A 23,914-nucleotide genomic window follows, 5' to 3' on the forward strand; every position below is an offset into this window, starting at 1 on the left:
AAAAAGAGTAAAGAAAAATAAAAAGAAATGCCACTTTGTATCACTTGCCCAAAAACTAAGCCAATCTACTCTAAGCACAGCATGTATTTCACACCTAGAACAGATAGAAAAGTGAAAGAAGGCAGCCTCTGTATGGAAGGTTAGGAAAAGTTGAGGAACAAATCAAATAAAACATGCTGTGAGTAAATATGCCAGAACCTGGATTCTGAATTTGACACAGATTTCCTAATTTAATTCTCACAATAACACTTTAGATATGTATTATATTTATTTTTATTTTAAAGACAGACACCAGAGGTCAATAGAACTTCTGTCACTTAGGGGCACCTGGGTGGCTTAGTGCCTTAAGCGTCCAACTCTTGCTTTAGATTCTCTCAATCTCCCTCCCATCTGCCTTTTATCCTGCCCACACATGCACACACACATGCTCTCTAAAATAAAGAAGTCTTCAAAAAAAAATGAGAAGAAGCAGAAGAAGGAGGAGGAGGAGGAGAAGTAGAGGTGGTGGTGGTGGTGGTAATTTGGTTACTTATTCAAGGTCATGCTACAAGTAAGTGTAGGAAATAAAACAGAAACTCAGGTTCATCTGCCTCCAGAGCTAAAGTCTTATAGAATAGCACCTATGCCAGGGATGTCATACAGGGTGATGAGAAGGAATAGAAGCTCTGCCTAGATGGACACAGACTGCTGTACACAGCTAAGCATGAAGTGATTTGCTTTAAGTTGTGTTTTGCCTCACATTTTTACAGCTCAATTATCACATAGACTTGAATGATACAACATGGATTGCTATTGAAAGATATGGATGATGGATCAGAAAAAAACTAATTTTGAGTGCTAGCTTAGGCACTTCAAAGCCAGATAATCTTAATTAATCAATTAATCATATGAGGAGACAAAAATTTCCTCATTTCTAAAAAGGCATAATAATCATTTGTGCCCTATATATTTCATACAGCTGTTTTATCATAAAATTATGCAATTATAGGAAAACACTAGACCATAAAAATCTATGAAGATGGACACATAGGTAAAATGGAATAAGGTGATATTCAATAATATAAACAGGTTTCAGTTTGTTCCACTTACAGAAATAAACCCTGCAGTTTATTTTACACATTTTACACCTGCAGTTTCTTACTGAGTGAAGAGCTTTCTCATGTCATTTTTTACCTCTTCATTTCTTAGGGTATAAATGAGTGGATTCAACATAGGTGTCAAAATACCATAAAAAACTGACACTATTTTGTCTATGGACAAAGTAGATGATGGCCGCATATAAATAAATATACAAGGCACAAAGAACAGGGCAACAACAGTGAAGTGAGCCCCACAGGTGGACAGGGCTTTACGTCTCGCCTCCGCACCATGGTACCTCAAGGAACGCAGGATGACAGCATAGGAAGCAACCAGCATGAGGAAGTTCAACAGGCAGATCACACCACTGTTGGCGACCACCAGCACGCCGATGACATACGTGTTGGTGCAGGCGACTTCCAGCAAGGGGTACAAGTCACAGACAAAGTGATTGATCACATTAGGCCCACAGAAGGGCAGCTGAAGGACCAGGAGGAGCTGGACCAGGGAATGCAGGAAGCCTCCGAACCAAGCTACCCCCACCAGCAGGGCACAGAGATGCCTGGTCATGATGGTCGTGTAGTGCAGGGGCTTGCAGATGGCCACATAGCGGTCATAGGCCATGACCGTGAGCAGAATGATCTCAACACCTCCCAGAAAATGGGCTCCAAAGAGCTGAGCCAGGCAGCCCTCAAAAGAGATGGCTCTCCCCTCACACAAGGAGTCAGCAATGAGTTTAGGAGCCATAGAGGACGAATAACAGGTGTCAATAAAGGACAAGTTGGCCAGGAAATAATACATGGGGGAAGCCAGCATGGGACTGGAGGTGATAGTGACCACAGTGAGCATGTTGCCACACACCGTGGCCACATAGATGATCAAAAAAAACACAAAGAGGACCCGCTGTATCTCTGCATTCTGTGAGAGTCCCAGCATGAAAAATTCTGTGATATTGTGTGGCATTTCCATAGAGTCCAAGAAGAAGGAGAATGCACATATGCTATTGCCTGTAAAGTCAAGAGAAGAACATTATTTTAACAGAATCGTAGGAGGGAAAAAGTGTTGCAAGGTTTTCTTGGGACACCCCCACTTCCCTTTGTCTCTCCTAAATTCTTTCTGTTCCAAAATTTTTATACCAATTCACTCTGTCAACTACTAAATGTGATCATGTGTCTATTGTTTAAACTTTAGCAACACTGGGAAGTAGATATCTAAGTTATTACATGAAAATATTAATTGAATTATGTAAATTTTAAATTAGTTTTGTTACTCCTGAAACTGAACACGTGGCAGATTTTCTAATTCAGCTAGAGTGCACCTCTGACAATTTTCAGGATGGTTCCTCATAGATTCTATGGCACTTAAGAAGACCATGAATTTTTAGGATCTCCTGAAATTTCTGCATATGTAGTCCATACCCTTTGAATTAAGTCTTTCTTCTTGAACTTTTCAATGAGGTTTTCTATACTTTCTGACAGTGTCTCTGATGGTAAGAGAAACGGATGTAAAACAAACTAAAGCCAGACTGAGAGGACATGAGTGGGAGAACTGGAGACCTCCCCAACTTCCCAGTTCTCCCCCTGCTCATCTCCTTCCTCTCTGAAACCACGCTGTGGGCAGCATCATCAGGAAGCCAAATTTACATTACTCTTCCCATTTGCCCTTGACATTTTACATTTTTCTGCTTTTGCGCTCCCTTGGCTTAGTGCAATCGTTCTGTTTAAAAGCTAACTTGTCTCTCTACATCTACAGGAAGGACTCAAAGCAAGAGTTTGGTGATCATCAGTGAAAGATTCTCTTAAATAAGGAGTATCTGGCTGTTTACTAAAACCAGGGGCAGGGAGAGCAGATACCCCATCTTAACCAGCTATAAATGCATCTGGTGGAATATTCCCACTCACCCTTTATTCTCATAATGATATGGAAATGCCAGGGCCTATCTGAGTTTTAAACAAACAAACAAACAACAAAAAAAAATGACACTAACCCAACCCACCAACAACCTATTGTTTTCCTGGAAACACAGGCCTCCTTAGAATAGCTGAATCTTCCAACTTGCTGAAGATCTGTATGATAAGAATTACGGAAGAGTCACTAAGTGTCAGAGGAAGAGACACCCAGATATAAGAACACTGGGGAGAAGATTCCCGTGTTGATCAGCAAGTTGCCCCATTTTTCTGTCTCCTAGTTTTAGTGCAAGATGGTAAATGTAGTTTCTGCAAATGACACGTCCGATGGGGACCTTTACAGAGTAGAACATTATGGCCAAGAGCACAGACAGTGTGATAAGGGCAAACACCCGAGTACTATGTAGTTTTTGACAAACACTATCCTTAACTGCTTTATATATATCAGCTCCTTTAATCCTCACGTTATGCCCATGAGGTAGATCACTGCTTTTATCCTCCTTTTGCACAGCAAGAAAGTGAGCCACATATTAGCAACCCACAGAAGCATAATCAGCTAGCTAATAAGTGCCAGAGCTGGCACTTGCACCTAGGTGGTCTTGCTACAGATTCTGTGGGCTTCAGTGCACTAGAATGTCACTTAAACTTACCTCGGTTTGAATCCTTCCTCTGCCATTTTTTGGCCATTTAACCATGAACAACTTCTCAAAGCCTCAATGCTCTTATCTATAAAATGAAACTAAAAGAACTGCTACACCGTGTGGTGCAAAGAGAAGTAAATGAGAATGGGGAATGCCAGAGTGTCTGTATGGAGCCTAGATGTGATAAACATTCAATAAATGGCATCTCTGAAATCACCATCATCAACACCATAGGCAGCAAGCAAGCTCTTTATGTGGCATAAGGACCCAAGGACCTAAGTGGAAGAATTCAAAACTAACTTAGTTATTTTTTAAATAGCTAATTATATTCAAAACCATAATATTATCAAACAAAAAAAAATAATAATATTATCAAACAAAAAATGCCCTAATACTGATCCTCATATAGAACACAAGATAGAAAAGCACAGAAGTTAGCCAAATAATGAATTTATACACCAAAAAATAGAAATGTTAAGCTGACTCACTTCTGTGACCTGTGGGAGCATGAAAGAAATTATTTGTTAAAAGCTATTCCCCCCAAAAAGAAGTCTCCTGTTTGAGTTATCTATGAGAAACAAAATTATTTTGTAGAAAGTAATGAGGCTTTTAGTAAAATTATTCTACTGCAGTTTTGGGTTGCATTTTTCTTTCATTTAATTTTAAAAACAGACTATAGAAAACTTACATTGACTGGATCTGAGGACAACAGGTCTCCAGGTGTTGTGTTGTGCTTTGTTTTTACACCCTAACGCATGGACAGGTGGATCTAGAAGAGTTCTTAAAGGATTATCCAGACCAGCGCCAAGCATATCCCAAATTTCACTGTTTCATGTGATTAAACTCCTGGATGAGATTAGAATTGTTTTATCCACTGAGATAAAGCACAGACTGGGAAGGTGCTACTGATTACCAAAACTCATCTGAGCTGAAGGTTTCTTAGACTAGTACAAGGTGAGAACCGAAAAGATGGTCATTAATTTACAAGCAGCTGGGAATTTGTTCTGTCATCCATTTCCCCTTTATCTGCTTAAGAACCTGCTAGCATTTACAATCATGGCTTCCAATTGACTATTTTAAAGATGGTGGATCTCAGACTTAGAGAGATTAGATGCACTGGTCCAAGGTCCCATGGAAAATCCATGCCAGAGGTGCAGCTTGAACCCACGTTGTGCAGCACATCAGCCTGACCCTTTCCTTTTTTTTTTTTAACTCAGAAGTATTTATTCCTTCAAGACTATCTATATCTTTAAAAATAGTTTAGTATAACATGTCTTGAAAAACAACTATGCTGTTAGTATTAATAGAAAGATATGGTACAGTAAGTGGCCAGTTCTTGGTTACTTTCATTTACCATAGGAAGAAAAATGGACAAATATAAGTGGAGGAATATTAAGATCCACAACTATAGATGCTCCTTCAACATAAAGACCCACAGCTTCAACATAAAGTTAAAATACCTGCCAGGATACTTTCAAATTATTGAGAATAACACTTTCCACTAGCCTCGGTATTTAAGTATAACACTCTCCACTGTTACTCATTTTTCTGAATATAGGTCAAAGGCCTTAAAAAGGCATTATGAGTGAAAGAAAGCAGGACCGGATATGCTTCCAACCCAAACGGCAAGAATGCTAAACAGCAGCAGGGAGGTAAGTGAAATGACAGAGTTGCATGCCACACTTTCAAAATACTGCAGCCAAGAAAAGAGAGATAAGAGTAGTATGGATGTGCATGGCACAGACCCTGCCTCGGCGTGACACTCCCACATACACATCCCACTGAAGTACCTGACTCCACTCTCCCTGCCCCATCCACACCAATCTGGAGTGAGGCTCACTGAGAAGGGAAGTTGTAATCCAGAGGGGAAAATTTCTAGAAATCCTGTGAGTGCAGAATGCCCTACTGACCCCCTGAGGATCTCTGTAAAAGCAGGATAACTACCAGGAGTCTTCACATTGTCTTTCCCATATGGGCCTGTCCCCTTTCCAATGCAGCCATAACCTTCCATTATCTGCCTTCTCTTGAAGGAGGAGCTGACTTGCTAGCTCCCTTTTCTGCTAAGGATATTCACCAGCACAGTCTCAGAGAAAAGCTTTCTCCTTCCACTAGACAGGGCTTTTATAAGGGAGTTGGGAATGATAGCACAGGGACTGTCAGTGCCATGTGCTTCTGCCTTTCCAAGAGAGACTAATTCTCTCTCACAGGATCACTTGCAGAAGCAGTGCTGGAGCTTGTGCCTCCTTCACAGATCAGAACAAGGCTGGCACCATCATTTAATTAGTCCCCTGAATACTGTTTTGGTCTCACAAGGAAGGGACTCCTGTGCCTCTTAGAAGTGCCCAGTGTCCTTCTAGTGTCTTGAGAGAGAAACTATCAATCATCAAGAGAAAAGGAGAGTCGGGATATTTCAGGGACTCAAACTGGAGGGTGTTTTTAGAGAAACTGCTGACTGAAAAACAACATCAGGAAGGATCCATGGCATTTATTGGGCATCTTCTGTGTTTTAGACACAGGTCTTTCATCTCCCCGCTTAAAGCAGAGAGAAGAGGATGGCTGTCCTTCATCCATGCCTTTGCTGTGTAGTGCACCAAAAGATCGAAATGACATGAATCAGAATTGTACTTCCACAATTTTAAACATTCAATGAGGATTTTTTCAGACTATACCTAATAAAAGATAGCACCTTTCTAAGTGTCAGGAATACCATAGTGAATGAGGCAAACATAGCCCTTGGCAGCGTAGAATTTGTATTCTAAACGGAGTAGTAGTCTCCAAATAAATGGAATCAAATAAAATGTAATTGCTGAGTTCATTTTACACATTTTAAATGCTGACAGATATACACATATTTAATACTTATTGATGGAGGTAGCAAATTTTTCTCCATAAAATACGTAACCACTTGCCTTTCTAGCACTCTTGCCTTCTTGGTACATGCTCAGCTATTCCCCAGGACTGAATGAATACACTAAGCCTCCTCCGAACCTGTTTAGTGAAAGCTTCTAGAAAGAGTCACAAAATAGGGATAATTTAATCCACTAAAATTCAAATTATCACCTTTGAAAGGCTCATTAACATTGCCTAGGAATCCTACTCTGTTTCTACAATCAAAACATTTTCCCAGTTACCCTAAAGGACCATTTAAAACCTTCACTTTCTTCAAAATTCCCTTCCCCAAATTCCAATCACTACTATTTATTTATTTATTTATTTATTTATTTATTTACTTACTTACTTAATTACTTATTTGAGAGAGACAGAGAGAGAGCTCAAGCAGGGAAAGGGGCAGAGAGAGAGTCTCAAGCAGACACCACACTGAGCACATAGTCCAATGTAGGGCCTGATCTCATGACTCTGAAACCATGACCTGAGCTGAAATCAAGAATTAGATACTTAACCAACTGAGACACCTAGGCACCCCCACTACTCTTCATTTTAATTCAAGAATTTCCTAAGTCTTGTTTCTTAGAACTACAATGCAGTTCATGAGTTTCTTTCTTCCTTTTCTCAGTTCTCCTTCACAGAGTGGGATCTGTGTCATTCTGGATGGCTCCTCCCGCCTTCCCCCAGCAGTGTTTCCCCCAGTAAATCTCTTGCACATCTACTCTGCCTTAGCTTCTGCTTCTCAGAACCAGGAATGATGTAGAAAATATTAAGAACCCTTACAAATCAAGAAGATAAAAACAATCACATGAGTTTGGAATAGCACTTCAGCAAAGAATATACCCAATGGCCAGTAAATATCTAAGAGGGTAGGACTCCTCTCTTTTATCATCTGAGAAATAAGATACAGAATCACAATAAAATACCACTGCAATACTACCCCTACATGATAAAATTAAAAAGAGGGTCGATACCAAGAGTTTATTATCACTATGGAGGAATGGTGTCTTTCATACGCTGCTAGTGGAAATGCATAATTGTTTTCCAAGTATATATTGGATATCCATAAATATGCATCTAATTTATGACCCAGAACCCGATTCCTGGATATAAACCCAAGACAAAGGTATGCAGCTATGCATTGGAAGACACATCACCAAGATTGTTAACAGAGCTATTTGTAGTAGCATAAAACTGGTAACAACTTAAATGTCTATAATTAATAGAATGGGTTAAAAAGTGTTGTAAATTTATACAACAGACTAACAGAATGAAAATAAGTGAATGACAGATATAACATGACTCAATCTCACAAGCACAATGGTGAGTCAAAGAATCCAGATTTCATACAAGATTGCTGTATTTAAAATTTTAAATAGACCAACCTAGGGGTGTGTACATAGGTGATAAATGTATAAAAGTATGAAGAAAAGCAAAGAAATTTTATCATAAAAGTCATGGTAGTGTTGACCTTTAAGGGAAAAAAAGAGATATGATTGGAAAGAAATATAAGGAATCCTGGGAGGGCTAGAAATCTTCTACTTCTTGAACTGCTTCGTGGTTTTATAGGTGTTCCACTCTATAAATCAAAGATTTTCTTTCTCTCGGTTTTTTTTAATTGTCTGATTATGGTGTGTCCCCAATGGATTTCTCTAAGTTCATCCAGTCCTGATTTGCTGAACTACCTGCACCTCTAAATTTATATATTTTACCAAATTTGGGAAGTTTTCAGTCATTATTTTTTTTAAATTTTTTTAAGACACCTCCTTTCTCCTCTTTTTTCCGAAATTCTAGTAACATGAAGGTTAGACATTTTGACATTGTCCCACAAATCCCTGAGACTTTGTCCAGTTTTGTAAATCTTTTTCCTCTCTGTGGTTCAGACTTGATAGTTTCTATTGATCTATCTTCAAGTTCACCTTTCTTTCATATTCCTACAGTGCCACTGAGCCCAGCCAGTGAATTCTTTATTTTGGCCATTGATTCCTTCAGTTCTGTTTTCAATTCCATTCTTCTTTATAATTTCTATTTCTTTGCTGACACTTCCTATCTTTCCATTTGTTTCAAGTATGCTTGCCCTTACTTATGCTATCATGATTATAATGGTTGCTTTAAAGTCTTTGACTCTGCTGATTTTTTTTCCCACTTGCAGGTTGAGATTTCCTGCTTCTCTGTATGTTTAGAAATATTGGATTGTATCCTGGATATTTTGAATATTATGTAATATCTGATATTTTAAATCAAGAGTGTTGAATTTTTAATTTTAGCAGGAATTAACCGGGTTAGTTTCAGGTTGCAATTTCCAACCCATCTTCTGTGGACTGTGATTCCAAAGTCAGTTCAGTTAGCAAATCCTTTGCAGTTAGCAAATCCTGTGCGCCACCCAGTGGCCAGTCTGGGACTTGAGTGGTGCTCTACCCTATATTTATTTTTTTTTTTATTGGTGTTCAATTTACTAACATACAGAATAACACCCAGTGCCCGTCACCCATTCACTCCCACCCCCCGCCCTCCTCCCCTTGCTCTACCCTATAAAGCCATTCTCAAAGACCTTGGTATGCTGATTAAGTTCAGATTCACACATTCACAACTCTGAGGTGGAGAGTCCTGGAATTCATATACAATTTAACGAAATGACTTTCTTGAGTGCCCTCCTCTCATTGATATCCCTGGTGCTTTTTAGCTCTTGAAACCGCTTTAGTTTCTCTCTGTGCTGCGTGCTTCTGAGTCTATGACCAAGTTTCAGGAGGACAGAGATAATAAGAAGGATTTGTCCCAGGCTCCTGAGATCACAGCTCCAATAGTCAAATAAAAATATCCCCCTCCCTAAAAGATTAAGGCTCCGTCCTACCGCCATTATTGCCCTTGTACTGCTTTTCTGCCAGAAGACTGACTGGGGTCTAGGACAGGAGAAAACAGAAAGAATAGGAATAGAATGAGGGAGAGGAAAAAGAAAGGAAGAGATTCACCCCCTCATTCTCTGGCCCGCTTGTCTGACCAGCAAGAGAAAGTTTCTCTTAAATAATCCCAAAATTTGTATGGAACCAGAAAAGCCAGAAGACTGTTGAAAAAGAAAACCAAATCCAGTAGCATCACAATGCGAGACTTCAAGCTGTATTACAAAACTGTAATCATCAAGACAATATGGTACTGGCACAAAAACAGACACATATATCAATGGAACAGAAGAGAGAACCCAGAAATGGACCCTCAACTCTCTGGTCAACTCATTTTTGACAAAGTAGAAAAGAATATCCAATGGAAAAAAAGTCTCTTCAATAAATGGTTTTGGGAAAATCAGCCACATATAGAAGAATGAAAGTGGACCATTTTCTTACACCATACACAAAGATAAATTCAAAAAGGATGAAAGATCAAATGTGAGACAGGGATCTATCAAAATCCTCGAGGAGAACACAGGCAGCAACCTCTGACCTCGGCCACAGTAAGTTTCTTTCTGGGCACATCTCCAAAGGCAAGAGAAAGAAAAACAAAAATGAACTATTGGGACTTAATCAAGATGAAAAGCTTCTACACAGCAAAGGAAACAGTCAACAAAACTAAAAAGCAACCTACCGAATGGGGAAGATATTAGCAAATGATATATCACATAAAGGGCTAGTATCTGAGATCAATAAAGAACTTATCGGAGGAGGGGCAAGATGGTGGAAGAGTAGGGTCACCAAGTCACCTGTCCCTACCAAATTACCTAGATAACTTTCAAATCATCCTCAAAATCTACGAATTCGGCCTGAGATTTAAAGAGAGAACAGCTGAAACGCTACAGTGAGAAGAGTTCGCGCTTCTATCAAGGTAGGAAGACGGGGAAAAAGAAATAAAGAAACAAAAGGCCTCCAAGGGGGAGGGGCCCCGCGAGGAGCCGAGCTGAGGCCGGGGCGAGGGTTCCCAGGACAGGAGAGAAGAATCAGGAGCTGCACCAATCTGCCCGGGCAGAAAGGCCTCGCAGGGAGGTGGAGCAGGACCCCAGGAGGGCGGGGATGCCCTCGGGCTCCCTGGGACAGTAACAGAGCAACTGCGCACCCAGGAGAGTGCGCCGAGCTCCCTAAGGGCTGCAGCGCGCACGGCGGGACCCGGAGCAGCTCGGAGGGGCTCGGGGGGCGGCTCCACGGAGGGGGGGTGGGGCGGGAGCAGCTCGCAGGGGCTCGGGCGGAGGAAGAGGCTCCGCGAAGGGGGCTGCGGGGCAGGAGCATGAATCCAGCAGCGCAGGCTCCAGGGCACAGGGCGCCGGGACACAGCCCAGGATCCGGCCTCCCCCCGGGACAGGCAGAGGCCAGGAGGACCCAGGACAGCAAGGACGCTCCTACCCCGAGCTGAGCAGATCAGCGGCCCCGCCCCGGAGCCTCCAGGCCCTGCAGATGGAGAGCTCCGGAGTTACTGCGGGGGCTGATCCAGGTTTCCAGAGCTGGCCCCACCACTGGGGTTGTTCCTCCTGGGGACTCACGGGGTAAACAACCCCCACTGTGCCCTGCACTAGGCAGGGGGCAGAGCAGCTCCCCCAAGTGCTAACACCTGAAAATCAGCACCACAGGCCCCTCCCCAGAAGACCACCTAGAAGGACAAGTTCCAGGGGAGGCAAGGGACTTAAAGTATACAGAATCAGAAGATACTCCCCCGTGTTTTTTTTTTTTTCTTTTTGATTTCTGATTGCTTCCCCACCCCCTTTTTTTTTCACCTTTCTTTCTTTCTCTTTCTCTTTTTCTTCTCTTTTTTCCATTTTTTCTTCCTTTTTTCTTTCAGGCCAGAAAGGGCTGGCAGGATATATTCAGGGTCCTAAATGAGAAGAACATGCAACCAAGAATACTTTATCCAGCAAGGCTCTCATTCAAAATGGAAGGAGAGATAAAGAGCTTCCAAGACAGGCAGGAACTGAAAGATTATGTGACCTCCAAACTAGCTCTGCAAGAAATTTTAAGGGGGACTCTTAAAATTCCCCTTTAAGAAGAAGTTCAGTGGAACAATCCACAAAAACAAGGACTGAATAGATATCATGATGACACTAAACTCATATCTGTCAATAGTAACTCTGAACGTGAACAGGCTTAATGACCCCATCAAAAGGCGCAGGGTTTCAGACTGGATAAAAAATCAGGACCCATCTATTTGCTGTCTACAAGAGACTCATTTTAGAAAGAAGAACACCTACAACCTGAAAACTAAAGGTTGGAGAACCATTTACCATTCAAATGGTCCTCAAAAGAAAGCAGGGGTAGCCATCCTTATATCAGATAAACTAAATTAACTCCGAAGATTGTACTGAGAGATGAAGAGGGACACTATCTCATACATAAAGGATCTATCCAACAAGAGGACTTAAAAATTCTCAATATATATGCCCCGAATGTGGGAGCTGCCAAATATTTAAACCAATTAATAACCAAAGTGAAGAAATACTTAGATAATAATACACTTATACTTGGTGACTTCAATCTAGCTCTTTCTACCCTCGATAGGTCTTCTAAGCACAACATCTCCAAAGAAACGAGAGCTTTAAATGATACACTGGACCAGATGGATTTCACAGATATCTACAAAACTTTACATCCAAACTCAACTGAATACACATTCTTCTCAAGTGCACATGGAACTTTCTCCAGAATAGACCACATACTGGGTCACAAATCGGGTCTGAACTGATACCAAAAGATTGGGATTGTCCCCTGCATATTCTCAGACCATAAAGCCTTGAAATTAGAACTAAATCACAACAAGAAGTTTGGAAGGACCTCAAACATGTGGAGGTGAAGGACCATCCTGCTAAAAGATGAAAGGGTCAACCAGGAAATTAAGGAAGAATTAAAAAGATTCATGGAAACTAATGAGAATGAAGATACAACCCTCAAAATCTTTGGGATGCAGCAAAAGCAGTCCTAAGGGGGAAATACATCGCAATACAAGCATCCATTCAAAAACTGGAAAGAACCCAAATACAAAAGCTAATGTTACACATAAAGGAGCTAGAGAAAACCAGCAGATGGGCCCTACACCCAGCAGAAGAAGAGAGTTAATTAAAATTCGAGCAGAACTCAACGAAATCGAGACCAGAAGAACTGTGGAACACATCAACAGAACCAGGAGTTGGTTCTTTGAAAGAATTAATAAGATAGATAAACCATTAGCCAACCTTATTAAAAAGAAGAGAGAGAAGACTCAAATTAATAAAATCATGAATGAGAAAGGAGAGATCACTACCAACACCAAGGAAATACAAATGATTTTAAAAACATATTATGAACAGCTATACGCCAATAAATTAGGCAATCTAGAAGAAATAGACGCATTCTTGAAAGCCAGAAACTACCAAAAACGGAACAGGAACAATAAGAAAACCTGAACAGGCCAATACCCAGGGAGGAAATTGAAGCAGTCATCAAAAACCTCCCAAGACACAAGAGTCCAGGGCCAGATGACTTCCCAGGGGAATTCTATCAAACGTTTAAATATCATACCTATTCTCCTAAAGCTGTTTGGAAAGATAGAAAGAGATGGAGTACTTCCAAATTCGTTCTGTGAGGCCAGCATCACCTTAATTCCAAAACCAGACAAAGACCCCACTAAAAAGGAGAATTATAGACCAATATCCCTGATGAACAGGGATGCAAAAATTCTCAACAAGATACTAGCCAATAGGATCCAACAGCACATGAAGAAAATTATTCCCCATGACCAAGTAGAATTTATCCCTGGGACACAAGGCTGGTTCAACACTGGTAAAACAATCAATGTGATTCATCATATCAGCAAGAGAAAAATCAAGAACCATGTGATCCTCTCATTAGATACATAGAAACCATTTGACAAAATACAGCATCTATTCCTGATCAAAACTCTTCAGAGTGTAGGGATAGAGGGAACTTTCCTCGATATCTTAAAAGCCATCTACGAAAAAAACCACAGGAAATATCATTCTCAATAGGGAATCACTGGGAGCCTCTCCCCTAAGATCAGTAACAAGACAGGGATGTCCACTCTCACCACTGCTATTCAACATAGTATTGGAAGTCCTAGCCTCAGCAATCAGACAACAAAAAGACATTAAAGGCATTCAAATTGGCAAAGAAGAAGTCAAACTCTCCCTCTTCGCCGATGACATGATACTTTACATAGAAAACCCAAAAGCCTCCACCCCAAGATTGGTAGAACTCATACAGCAATTTGGTAGCGTGGCAGGATATAAAATCAATGCCCAGAAATCAATGGCATTTCTCTACACTAACAATGAGACTGAAGAAAGAGAAATTAAGGAGTCCATCCCATTTACAATTGCACCCAAAAGCATAAGATACCTAGGAATAAACCTAACCAAAGATGTAAAGGATCTATACCCTCAAAACTATAGAACACTTCTGAAAGAAATTGAGGAAGACACAAAGAGATGGAAAAATATTCTATGCTCATGGATTGGCAGAATAAATATTGTGAAAATGTCAATGTTACCCAGGGCAATTTACACGTTTAATGCAATCCCTATCAAAATACCATGGACTTTCTTCAGAGAGTTAGAACAAATTATTTTAAGATTTATGTGGAATCAGAAAAGACCCCAAATAGCCAGGGGAATTTTAAAAAAGAAAACCATATCTGGGGGCATCACAATGCCAGATTTCAGGTTGTACTACAAAGCTGTGGTCATCAAGACAGTGTGGTACTGGCACAAAAACAGACACATAGATCAGTGGAATAGAATAGAGAACCCAGAAGTGGACCCTGAACTTTATGGTCAACTAATATTCGATAAAGGAGGAAAGACTATCCATTGGAAGAAAGACAGTCTCTTCAATAGATGGTGCTGGGAAAATTGGACATCCACATGCAGAAGAATGAAACTAGACCACTCTCTTTCTCCATACACAAAGATAAACTCAAAATGGATGAAAGATCTAAATGTGAGACAAGATTCCATCAAAATCCTAGAGGAGAACACAGGCAACACCCTTTTTGAACTCAGCCACGGTAACGTCTTGCAAGATAAAACCACGAAGGCAAAAGAAACAAAAGCAAAAATGAACTATTGGGGCTTCATCAAGATAAGAAGCTTTTGCACAGCAAAGGATACAGTCAACAAAACTAAAAGACAAACTACAGAATGGGAGAAGATATTTGCAAATGACATATCAGATAAAGGGCTAGTTTCCAAGATCTACAAAGAACTTCTTAAACTCAACACCAAAGAAACAAACAATCCAATCATGAAATGGGCAAAAGACATGAAGAGAAATCTCACAGAGGAAGACATAAACATGGCCAACATGCATATGAGAAAATGCTCTGCATCACTTGCCATCAGGGAAATACAAATCAAAACCACAATGAGATACCACCTCACACCAGTGAGAATGGGGAAAATTAACAAGGCAAGAAACAGGGCAGCCCCAGTGGCACAGCGGTTTGGTGCTGCCTGCAGCCCAGGGCGTGATCCTGGAGACCCTGGATTGAGTCCCGCGTCGGGCTCTCTGCATGGAGCCTGCTTCTCCCTCTGCCTGTGTCTCTGCCTCTCTCTCTCTCTCTCTCTCTCTCTCTCTGCATCTCTATGAATAAATAAATAAAATCTTTAAAAAAAAAAAAAAACAAGGCAGGAAACACAAATGTTGGAGAGGATGCGGAGAAAGGGGAACCCTCTTACACTGTTGGTGGGAATGTGAACTGGTGCAGCCACTCTGGAAAACTGTGTGGAGGTTCCTCAAAGAGTTAAAAATAGACCTGCCCTACGATCCAGCAATTGCACTGTTGGGGATTTACCCCAAAGATTCAGATGCAATGAAACGCCGGGACACCTGCACCCCGATGTTTCTAGCAGCAATGTCCACAGTAGCCAAACTGTGGAAGGAGCCTCGGTGTCCATCGAAAGATGAATGGATAAAGAAGATGTGGTTTATGTATACAATGGAATATTATTCAGCCATTAGAAACGACAAATACCCACCATTTGCTTCAACATGGATGGAACTGGAGGGTATTATGCTGAGTGAAGTAAGTCAATCAGAGAAGGACAAACAGTGCATGTTCTCATTCATTTGGGGAATATAAATAATAGTGAAAGGGAATATAAGGGAAGGGAGAAGAAATGTGTGGGAAATATCAGAAAGGGAGACAGAACGTAGAGACTCCTAACTCTGGGAAACGAACTAGGGGTGGTGGAAGGGGAGGAGAGCGGGGGGTGGGAGTGATTGTGTGACGGGCACTGGGGGACACTTGACGGGATGAGCACTGGGTGTTTTTCTGTATCTTGGTAAATTGAACACCAATAAAAAATTATTTTATTAAAAAGAAAGAACTTATCAAACTAAACACCCAAAAAAACAAACAATCCAGTCAAGAAATGGGCAGAAGACGTGAACAGGCATTTCTCCAAAGAAGACATACAAATGGCCAACAGACACATGAAAAAATGCTCCACATCACTTGGCATCAGGGAAATACAACTCAAAACCCCAAGGAGATAGCACCTCACACCATTAGTCAGAATGGCTAAAATTAGCAAGACAGGAAACAAAAAAATGTTGGAAAGGATGTGGAGAAAGAGGAACTCTCTCACATTGTTGGTGGAAATGCAACCTGGTGCAACCACTGTGGAAAACAGTATGGAGGTTCCTCAAGAGGTTGAAAATAGAGCTACCCTTTGACCCATCAGTTGCACTGCTAGGTATTGACCCCAAACATACAGATGTAGTGATCTGAAGGGGCACCTGCACCAAATGTTTATAGAAGCAATGTCCACAATAGCCAAACTATGGAAAGAGCCAAGATGTCCATCAACAGATGAATGAATAAATGATGAATGAATAAAGACGTTCCACACAAGGAATATTACTCAGACATCAGAAAGAATGAATACTTCCCATTTATATTGACATGGATGCTACTGGAGGGTAATATGCTGAGTGAAATATGTCAATCAGAGAAAGACAATTATCATATGGTTTCACTCATATGGGGAAAATAAGGAATAGCACAGAGGATCATAGAGGAAGAGAGGAAAAACTGTGTATAAGAAGTCATAAGAGAGGGAGAAAAACCATGAGAGACTCTTAACTGTAGGAAACAAACTGAGGGCTGCTGGAGGGAAGGTGGGTGGGGGGATAGCATAATTGTGTGGTAGGCATTAAGGAGGGCACATGATATGAGGAGCAGCTGATGAATTATTGAATTCTACATCTGAAACTAATGATGTACTATATGTTAGTGAATTCGATTTAAAATAAAAAGAGAAAAAAGGATTCTCTTGGAGCTCTTCCTACATGTACCCAATGCATACTTCCAGGTCTGGATGGTTTTAGACTTCAGACCAAATCATATAGAGAAGGGGAGGGAGCTGAACCTTCAAATGATCTCTTTCTGAATATGCCTACTATCATTCAGTCTTCAAAGTGTTCAGATGGCTTCTCTGTGCATTCTATCTAGGGTTCATAGCTGTATCTCTGTGGGAGGGAGAAGTAAGGGCCATAGGTGCTTACTCTATCATGGCTGGGACTGGAACTCTTCAAGATGGGGAATATTTTGAAGTTGAGCTAAAAATATTTGCTCAAGGATCAGCTATAAGATGAGGGTGAAGGAAGGAGAGAGAGAGAGAAGGGTCAGCATGACTCTAAAGTTTTGGGCTGAGCCAAAAGGATGATGAATGAAAGACTGGGCCAGAGAATCGTACATAGAAAAGGAGTAGACATATAGCTACATCTCCTCGACAAAACTACAGCATATAATGGAGCCGAGTTGGCACCTCCTGTCTCTCATTCACAATTTCCGGTGGAACACTGTAGGTGCTTTATATTGAGGAATAGATGCAATGAGTTTCACCTATAGCAAAGAGCTAGAATGTAAGCAAAGCGAGACAAGGAGCAAGTGGACCCGTCCCATTGACTACAGAAGGCAGGGTGCTTAAGCCTCCAAAACTTACCTTTTGGGGAAAAGGATGCCATACTCAAGAGAAAGTGTCTCCACCATGGATAGAACTGTTTTAAAAACTGAAGTCTCAAGATTAGATTAGAAAAACAGACTTGACTAAATTAAGTTCTCTGTTCTCAGGTGAAAATGAGAGTTCAGAGAAGCATAGTACATTTCTGCAGGTCTAGTTACGTGTCCATTATAAATATACATACAGTTTTACGTCTTTTCAAATCTTCTAAATACAGTGTATATTTTTCTTTACACTTCAGTAAATAAGTAAAATATTTCTCCTCCAATCACTATTTATCAACCTTAATGTAGAATAGATTTAAGTGCTAAGATGTGGGCCACTTGAAGGCACCCTGAGGAAACCAATTCTCCAACCTGCAGACCTCTATACATTGAGTTTTCTAAGCACAGTGAGCACCAAGGACCACTCTACATACTCCATGTGATGATGGGAAGATCCAAAATTCGGGGAAACTAGATGAGGGTAAAGAAATTCAGTGGTAAAAACCTTAGGAAAGGCACTCTGAGTTGGGTTGTGCTGGAATGGGACAACTGCCCCACTCTCATTGGGTGACATATACAATAGCTAATAAAAGCCCCTCAAACGTTGCTTGCCAGAGCCTTCTTATTTTAAATCATCTCCAGGACCCTAAAAGAATTATAATCACTGATAGCATATATTTACGAGCTGAAAAAAATAATTTAGCACTATATACTGAGATAATTATATGGTTTTTCTCCATTGGTCTATTAAGAGGAAAACCCATTATATTAATAAATGTTCTATAATGGCATTCCAGGTCCTTTTCTGAAGATAAGATTTGAGTGTGATTGTATTCAGTGTGATGTCCCAGAATCTAGAACCTCATCTGGGATGTTGTTTTTTGTCAAGGAACCAGCTTGAGTTTATTTATGAGTTCTAGTATATTCTGTTTTTAATGTGTCTGTTGTTTGGGGAAATCATGTATGCTTATTGTACATTAAAAACAAACACATGTAAAAGTTCAAAGTAAAACAGAATCATACCATAAAGTACTGTTGCCCTTATAAACCTCCTTACAAACACACATCCCTATCCGGACCTGAACAAGCAGATTATAAAATTTTACATCACCAGACCACATGATTTTTCATAACCTGATTTTTTAATTCCATATCATGTCATAAACACTTTCTATGACAACAAATAATGATTAATGCCATCTTTCTTAAACAGATGAAGAAAATCTTCATACCATCGAACATAAAATTGTAGGGGAATGTGTAAGCTACCGGCATTAGATGTGAAACAGGGAAATTATGAGCTGCTGAAACTAGGAAAAATACCCAAAAGTATTGCGCAGGAAATGCTATTACATCTAATGAGTTTTTTTAACTTTATGTCTATATTTTTCTTCCTGCCATGAAAGTTTTTTAAAAAAATTCCTTTCACTGTATTATCAATAAAATGCAGCCCTCAAGCAGAATACCTGGGACAGCTGACTAGAGAACTCAATAAATTCAAGTTATAAGAAGACATACACATGGAAAGCAAAGTCTCTCCACAGTAACAAGTGAGCGGGAGCAAGCATTTTAACATATGGGTTAGAGAAAATCAAAGCCTCCTGGATGTTATACTGGACAGTGACTCTGGACTTTAAATCTGGGCAAGTGCATATCAGAGACTAACAATAAGGACATTGATAACTGGAAGCTTACAAGCAGGAAACAAAATGAAACATGCAGAGAAAGATCAGCAGATAGTAAAGCAGTGTGCATTTTGGCAAGATCATACTTAAAGGCAGAAAGATGTGGATTTAAATTCTAGCTCAACCTTGGCTAAGTAAATCAGCCTCTGTGAATACATTTTCTTCATTTTTAAAAAGAAAACCATGTCAACTTTTTATAAGGATAATATAAGATCCTATTTATAACTGATGTACCAAGTCAATCATTTGTGTATGTGGTCACATAATGTTTAGACAATGTGGTACATAATATTTATATATTTGTTGCAGAATTTATGTTATATTTAGTGTAAATCTATTCTGTGCACTTCCATGGCTTGGGCTCAATAATTCCTCATTGTATTTGCTGTATTCTCAGAGCCCCAAGCTACAGATTCTCTCCGACATTATTGTCCCCAAACCAACTTGTCCCTCCAGAGACAGCATTGATGCTCAGAAAGCTGCTGCCTTCCCTCTTCCCTCAGAGTCAAAGGAAAAAACAATAACACTCAGGGAAAAGATATTTAACTATTGGTATCCAGGTTGTGATTTCAAAACTGTTTATGGCGTGAAAGATTTGGACCACCATCTAAGAATCCACATGGCAGATGAAGAGAAAGTGTAGATTATGTAGTAAGGACAATTTCTATCTCAGGGCAACTGAAGACTGGTCAGCCCCATCTAGTGTTCTCCAGAGTTGGTCACTGCTCTGCACCTTGTGGTCTTCTGTCCAGGACCCAGCAGTGTAGCAGCCTCTGTCTGGCACATGCCAGATAAAAGCAGTCTTGACCTTTTTGACTCCTGGCAATCTTGTGAAGTTTATGGACACTTCCTAGCATATTTTTAAATGTAATAAGATCACATTAAGCTACAATTCAGTACAATTTCAAAAAAAATTGTAGACAGAATCAGGTAGAGGTGAACCATCAGTAATTTCTCTGATCAATATTCCAATGTGCAAAGTTGGAGGACCAGGTTAGTAACATTTCTATAGGGGATTAACCTATCATTATTTCCCCAGGCTGATGAAGGCTCCATCTCAGACAAAGGCAAGGGAGAGAGAGATGGTGTTTCCATGTCCTGCAATTTAGTGTAAACTGTTAAGAAGAAATTGAAGTTGTGTATACTAATCTGTTTGGTCAGTAACATAGGACATGGATAGATTAGACATAATTTGAAATGTTCAAATTAGTTTTATTTTGAAATTTTCTGATGGTCTCTCAGCTCTCATCATAACAATATGAATTCTTACTAAGAATGACAGGGGGTTTTTTCCCCCTACTATACCAGTATCCACAATTGCTCATTTTTTCCATAGATTTTTCATGGCATTTTTCACCTCTGCATTTCTCAGTGTATAAATCAGGGGGTTGAACATGGTTGTCAGAATACAATAAGCACAGCCACTATTTTGTCTATGGACAAAGTAGACGATGGCTGCATATAAATAAATATACAAGGCACAAAGAACAGAGCAACAACAGTGAAGTGGGCCCCACAGGTAGACAGGGCTTTATGTCTCGCCTCCGCACCATGGCAACTCAAGGAACGCAGAATGACAGCATAGGAGGCAGCCAGCATGAGGAAGTTCAACAGGCAGATCACACCACTGTTGGCGACCACCAGCACGCCAATGACATACGTGTTGGTACAGGCGACTTCCAGCAAAGGGTACAAGTCACAGACAAAGTGATTGATCACATTAGGCCCACAGAAGGGCAGCTGAAGGACCAGGAGGAGCTGGACCAGGGAATGCAGGAAGCCTCCCAACCAAGCCACCCCCACCAGCAGGGCACAGAGATGCCTGGTCATGACGGTCGTGTAGTGCAGGGGCTTGCAGATGGCCACATAGCGGTCATAGGCCATGAACGTGAGCAGAATGATTTCCATTCCTCCCAATAAATGGGCAACAAGGAATTGAACTAGGCAGCCCTCAAAAGAGATGGCCCTCCCCTGATACAAGGAGTCAGCGATGAGTTTGGGGGTCATACACGAGGAATAGCAAGTATCAATGAATGACAAGCATGAGAGGAAAAAGTACATAGGGGAGCCCAGGGTGGGACTGAAGATAATGGTGATCATGATAAGTAGGTTGCCTCCAACAGAGACAAGGTAGACAATCAAAAAGAACACACAAAAAAACCCTCTGCACCTCGGAGTTCTGTGAGAGTTCCAGCATGAAAAATTCTGTGATGTTTCATGAACTATCCGTGAATCGTGAGCTAGAGCAAGGACTTGGGTTAAAAGAGATTAACCCAGAAAAATCTGTTACTCCTTTCGAGAAACTTCAAAAGTTGAAGTTAATTAAAAATAACCACTTATGGGAAAATAATTTCCCTAAATATTTGTTGTAGTTGTTTTTTTTAGAGCCACACAACCAGCTCCTAATTGCACTTCTCACTGCACATTGGCATCTCCTCAAAAACTGATTTCCTCATCTCAACCCCAACTCAACTTGCTCTTCCTTCTATATTTCCTCCATCACCCGCCACAAACATAAGAGTAAGTCATCCTTGACTTCTCCCTTTCCTAATCCATTTCATAATCTCAAAATTTGTCATCATACTTTACCAAACCTTGTTCCTTAGCTTTCAACCATCCATCCATCCATTCATTGATTCCACAAACATTTTGAGCACCCACCATGCCCCAACCATAGTTCTCAGCACTAGACTTAGATCAATTAGCAAAATAATCTGCTGGTTGCTCCAACAACACCATAACTAGTCTCTCCTGCCTCATATCTCACGCAGACACCTGTTCAGTCATCCACACTGCAGCCAGTAATATGCATCAAATTCAATCATTCACTCATGTCATCATCCAGTTTAAAATCTGCTAAAGGCTCTTCTTTACATTTAAGATAAAATCTAAGCATTTTGGCCTCATCACAAGTCCCTGTATCTTAGTGATCCACCCATGTTATCCTTCCCTGTCCACTATCATGTGCTTTAGCCATATTAAACTACCCTAAATTCCCTGATCAAGTCATACTCACTAACATCTCATTGCCACCCACTTGCTATCCCCCCAACTTTTCCCAATTCTACTCCCACACATTCTCCAATAATAGGCTCAGATATCATCTCCACAAGGAAGATGGTCTCTTCTCCCACCCTAGGCTAGATTATAAGGACTTGCACTGTATTCCTACAGCACCCAGATCGCAGCTCTATCCTAGCTCTTTGCAAAAACTATGTTGTACTAGCGCCTGTCCACCTTCCAACCCTACGCTTAAGAGTATCTTGAAAGAGGATCCTTTGTGTTTAATAGCTATATCACCAGACCTAAACAGTGGTCAATGACTATTTGTTGAATGAATAAAAAAATAAACCAAAAAAATAGGAAGTTTACAATACCTGGATCTAAGGAGGTGACTAAGTTCTTATCAGAATTAATTACTTTCTAACATGGTACATTGATAGAAAGAACAATATTCCTTTTTTTAATAAATTAATTTTTTATTGGTGTTCAATTTACCAACATACAGAATAACACCCAGTGCTCATCCCGTCAAGTGTCCCCCTCTCTGCCCGTCACCCACTCACCCCCACCCCCTGCCCTCCTCCCCTTCTACCACCCCAGGTTCATTTCCCAGAGTTAGGAGTCTTTAAAGAACAATATTCCTAAAAAGTCACCTGGTCCATCCTTCTGCATCATCTGGTCCTCTTTCCCCTGCTTTGAATGATGCATATTGTTCAATGCCTGGATAAGATTAAAGAAAGTTCCTACAGGGAGGAAATAATGTTTCATAGTCTCTTCCCTGGTTTGGAAAACTCTCTCAATCCTTAAGTGATCATAGTTCAAAAACCAAATAAGGGATTTTATCCATTTATGGGCTACAGGGGACCTCTTAAAATACCACTTCCCATATTCTTTGTCAATAAGCCATTAAGGATAATTTTATTTGTATGGTAAGCTGGTACAAACATCTTTGGATTTCAAATACTAACATTTTGACCAAGAGATATTACACAGCCGACCCAAGTCACAGAAGTTAGGTTGTGGGGTACTGCACACAGATCCCATGTCTCCTGACTCCCAGTCTGTCTCTCTCTCCCACACTATCACATCCCTCACAACGCAGAGTACTATCATGGAACAGACGAAAGGAGCAGAAGGAAAGACAAAGTTGCTGACTCTGGTTTCTGCTAAGGCTGTGTACCAGCAGATCCTCTTAGGAAAAGTGGTGGAAAACTAATTACAAACCTAACTCATGGCAAGTAGACAGAGTTTAAAAAATAAAGAGAAAAAAAGTTAGTACTACCATTCAAAAAGAAAAACTTGCCAAGTTTTTCATGTATTTTTCTTCCATTCCTTCTTCCATCTATGATTTTTATCACTTTTCAGAAATCACACCATATGTTTCATATATAATCCTGATGAATACAATTTAAATATTTCCCATATCATTATAAGGCATTGTTTTTAATGATTGCCTATCATTCTGCCTATTATTCTGTCAAGTAGGAGTACTACTAATAATAAGTCATTTTTTTTCTAATACCACAAAAAAACCTCATCATACATTAAGTTATCTCTGGGCCCCTAGGATAATTGCTCAGATGTACAGACTAAACAGAGGTATGTATATGTGTGTGTATATATATATATATATATATATATATATATATATATATATTAAAGAATTTTGAGATCTCTCACCAAAAAAGGCAGTACCCAATTTACATAACTAACACCAAAATGCAGATAACCTCTTTCACCCCAGCTAGTAATAAATATCAGGTTTATTTTTCACTAAATTTCAACTCACCTTTTTAAATTT

General features: G+C 40.2%; 2 protein-coding genes across 2 annotated transcripts; both read right to left on the bottom strand.

Moving 5' to 3' along the window:
- Nucleotides 1-1,137: 1,137 nt before the first annotated feature.
- LOC112663599 (olfactory receptor 4C3-like) lies at nucleotides 1,138-2,046 on the bottom strand. Its single transcript, XM_025452671.2, has one exon. The coding sequence runs from the start codon at nucleotides 2,044-2,046 to the stop codon at nucleotides 1,138-1,140; it is 909 nt and encodes a 302-aa protein (XP_025308456.1).
- Nucleotides 2,047-20,428: 18,382 nt separating this feature from the next.
- On the bottom strand, nucleotides 20,429-21,337 carry LOC112663598 (olfactory receptor 140-like). The gene has a single exon (XM_025452670.3). The coding sequence runs from the start codon at nucleotides 21,208-21,210 to the stop codon at nucleotides 20,512-20,514; it is 699 nt and encodes a 232-aa protein (XP_025308455.1). The 5' UTR covers nucleotides 21,211-21,337; the 3' UTR covers nucleotides 20,429-20,511.
- Nucleotides 21,338-23,914: the final 2,577 nt, after the last annotated feature.

The sequence above is a fragment of the Canis lupus genome, chromosome 18 (genome assembly GCF_003254725.2).
Source record: "Canis lupus dingo isolate Sandy chromosome 18, ASM325472v2, whole genome shotgun sequence".
Taxonomy (NCBI): domain Eukaryota; kingdom Metazoa; phylum Chordata; class Mammalia; order Carnivora; family Canidae; genus Canis; species Canis lupus.

Coding starts and splice junctions, on each gene's coding strand:
- LOC112663599 (XM_025452671.2), bottom strand. CDS start 2,046: ATGGAAATGCCACACAATATCACAGAATTTTTCATGCTGGGACTCTCA.
- LOC112663598 (XM_025452670.3), bottom strand. CDS start 21,210: ATGATCACCATTATCTTCAGTCCCACCCTGGGCTCCCCTATGTACTTT.